At 32.1% G+C, this 3,084-nt stretch overlaps 1 protein-coding gene across 1 annotated transcript; it reads left to right on the top strand.

The window, feature by feature from the left end:
• Window positions 1-1,248: 1,248 nt before the first annotated feature.
• Window positions 1,249-1,434, top strand: Smp_186190 (hypothetical protein; the record flags this gene model as incomplete). The annotated part of the gene is made up of 1 exon (XM_018792171.1): window positions 1,249-1,434. A coding segment is annotated over one exon (186 nt), but the record flags the coding sequence as incomplete, so codon positions are not given.
• Window positions 1,435-3,084: the final 1,650 nt, after the last annotated feature.

The raw sequence follows: 3,084 nt of genomic DNA, 5'->3' as shown, positions 1-3,084 counted from the left end.
GTATAAACAATAGTCCATCTAAGCTCATTAAGTAATTATTGGTTTGATGAAATGTATTGTCATGTGTTCAATCATTGAAAATCACAATGACTTTTAACACCGTTTATTATTCAATATTGCGAAACAATACAAGCGTGGTCGTTATTGACGGTAGTATAAATCTGTATGCATCGTACTGTAGGGTATATAAATTTACAATTATACCACACGTAATTACTTTGCATTATGAATAGAAAGAATCTGATTTACAACTTTGATGACAGTTTACATTATAGGCCAGATAAATATTGAGTGATAACCATCCATTGAGTATGAGGATACTTTGCATTACTTTATTAATAATTTGTCTAAATATACATGTCGTCTACCCTTGTATATTTCATCGACTTAATTCGCGTTGGTGAACAACAGAATTAAATAAGTTGAATACGAGGTTGGAGGATTGAACACGTATATTTAGTACAGTCATTCATCCAGATAAGAAGTGTGCACGCATATGTGCTCATATAAAAACAGTCAAGGTCCACAAGTAAATAATCACCAAGGTCAAAACGTGACTCAAAAAGAATGGGTAGACTGGCTTGTCCAGAAGCTAGAATAAGGTGTATGGGCTTAACATAGTAACCGATACTACAAGTTGAACTCCTCCTGTCAAGATTACTCATCGGACGTTAGGTATTATAGAACATATAATTGAGTAGTCACAAATAATTCATTTTGAGTGAGCCGTGTCTCACATAAGAAATAATCACAAATAGGTTATCTTAACATTAGTTATTTTTTTCAGTATTTGTAAATTTCGACTGAAAATCTATCCTGATAGTACAATTGTTTGGGTTGGTAACAAACGAATAACTAACACCAATTCGGGATAATATTTTCCGGCTTTATTGTAACAAACTCAGCTATATGATGTTTCTTCGACGAATAGCTCAGAGTTGTATAGGAAGAATAGTTAAGATGACACAAAGATGCTTCAAAATGTGAGAGTTTCAGTGTTGACTTTTGACTAAGAATAATAATCATTAGTTGATTTCTACTTTTAAACTAGATGTCAAGCTGATACAACGTTATCAGCTGAAAATGATGAAGTTATTTGTAGTGTAGACAACACCAAGGCTATATGGAAACCTCAACCATTTCCACAGTGTTATAAACATTGCTATCTATTTACTGTTGAATATGGAGATGTCTACTTGATAAATAGTAAAAATAATGGTAATAAACAAATCATAAAAATCACTACAGAAGAATTTGGTATAGGAGAAAATACACAAATACACCTGACAAATGCTATCTCTAATCAAATCATTTTACCTGGTGGACGAGTTAGACATGGATCAGAATTGAATATAACATGTCAAGTAGGTTATGCATTGATTAAATCAAATCAACCAATTACCATTTGTCAAAATGGAGTTTGGAGTGTTCGAAGTAAATGTATTCCTGGTATATGCAGACAATTTTAACCTACTCTTTTTCATTTTATATGAATAGAATTAAATACAGGTAACAAATGAATACTTCAATAAGCATTTACCATTTATAATAATTAAGATCATGAGTCAATTGAAGCTAGACAACCATGGGAAACCTGTAAGCAGTGGACGGCCGTTCCGTCCTATTGTGTTTTATAGATTAACTCACTGTTAACTATTATTATTAACCTCTTATTAATTGGAATATATCAGTATACCATATAATCTTTCTTCCAATTATTGATCATTACTCAAACCAACGATTTTTATTCAAAAGAAAATGTTTTCTACTTACAATGAAACAACACTGTAATATGTAAACTGTCTTCATGAATAAAACTTTACTGTATTATGAATGTGGTTTTCAAGTTAGATTCTTCAGATCGAATCTCAGAGTTCATCAACATTTCAACTCTTCATCACTATCTCATCAAATATTGTGAGTAAAGAGCTAAACTAAAAGTAAATTCACTTGGTATTGTTTGTTTGAATCTTCCCATCGATGTTTAGGACTGCAGTTGATCAGTTTCTTATTGACATATGTTCATACTGTGCGTATTTTCTCGATATAATTTTAATTCACAAGCATACTAAGCAAAGGTGGATAGTAGCTAGCAGTGGAATACAGTTTGACGCGCGTTTTGTCTTATTTGGTACTCGTTAGCTGGATGTATCTGCATCTTAAGTGGCCATCAGGACTCAGTAGCTAAGTAGATAACGCGATGGCGTTTGAAGCGAACGGCACTGGGTTCGAGTCTCCATCTGACGAGTCCCAATTAAGATGAATCGCGTGTCAAACTGGATTCCACTGCTACTCACTATACATCTTCGCTTAGATTGGATAAAGCTTTTATGAAGTAATTAATCAATATTCTTGAAAATGTAGATCCATAATTTGAACCAAATTTGTCTATTATTCATGCTTATTTGAAATTATAGACAATGGTTGAAGCAACTATAAATCATTCACTGTGATACAAATTCATTCATTTTATTTATCTTCCCTTTTCATTGAAATTAATACTGTGATTTCATGCTTCAAACACATAACTTTCATTTGCTCATTATAAAAAATATAGTTGAATATCTTCTATCATCGACATAATTATTTAAACTTCTTAATGTATCTCATCTGTTTAAATGTCTATCATTTTAACATTTTGATATTAGTATAATATAATATAATATTCATGTCCTCTACCTACATGCTTGAGCTTACATCATGTCAGTAACTTATGAATACTGACAAGCCTTGTACTTTATTGCTTGGCGTATACTAATATCGGTTATTGTACACTTTTATTCTTGTTGCTATCTGTAGCTTCTTTGGTAAGTTCTATATGACGTTCATTGTAACTGGATCGGACCTGAAATGCTAAAAGGGCAGAACAATTTGTAAGTGCTAAATATATTTATCACTTTCTTTACAGACAACGATTTTATTCGTTATTTTAGGCTGTTTATGTAAAATGGCGAGTACTGATCACGGTAGAGTGTTCTTGTAATTCGTTAATAAATGCGTAGATAGAACAGAGCTTAGTATTGACCCCATTGTTACACATCGATTTGTCTATAGAACTGGTTATTGAAACGAAGCTAAAAGGTC

The sequence above is a fragment of the Schistosoma mansoni genome (genome assembly GCF_000237925.1).
Source record: "Schistosoma mansoni, WGS project CABG00000000 data, supercontig 0559, strain Puerto Rico, whole genome shotgun sequence".
Taxonomy (NCBI): domain Eukaryota; kingdom Metazoa; phylum Platyhelminthes; class Trematoda; order Strigeidida; family Schistosomatidae; genus Schistosoma; species Schistosoma mansoni.
The sequence above is the reverse complement of the archived record's forward strand: the minus strand, read 5'-3'. Positions and strand labels throughout refer to the sequence as shown.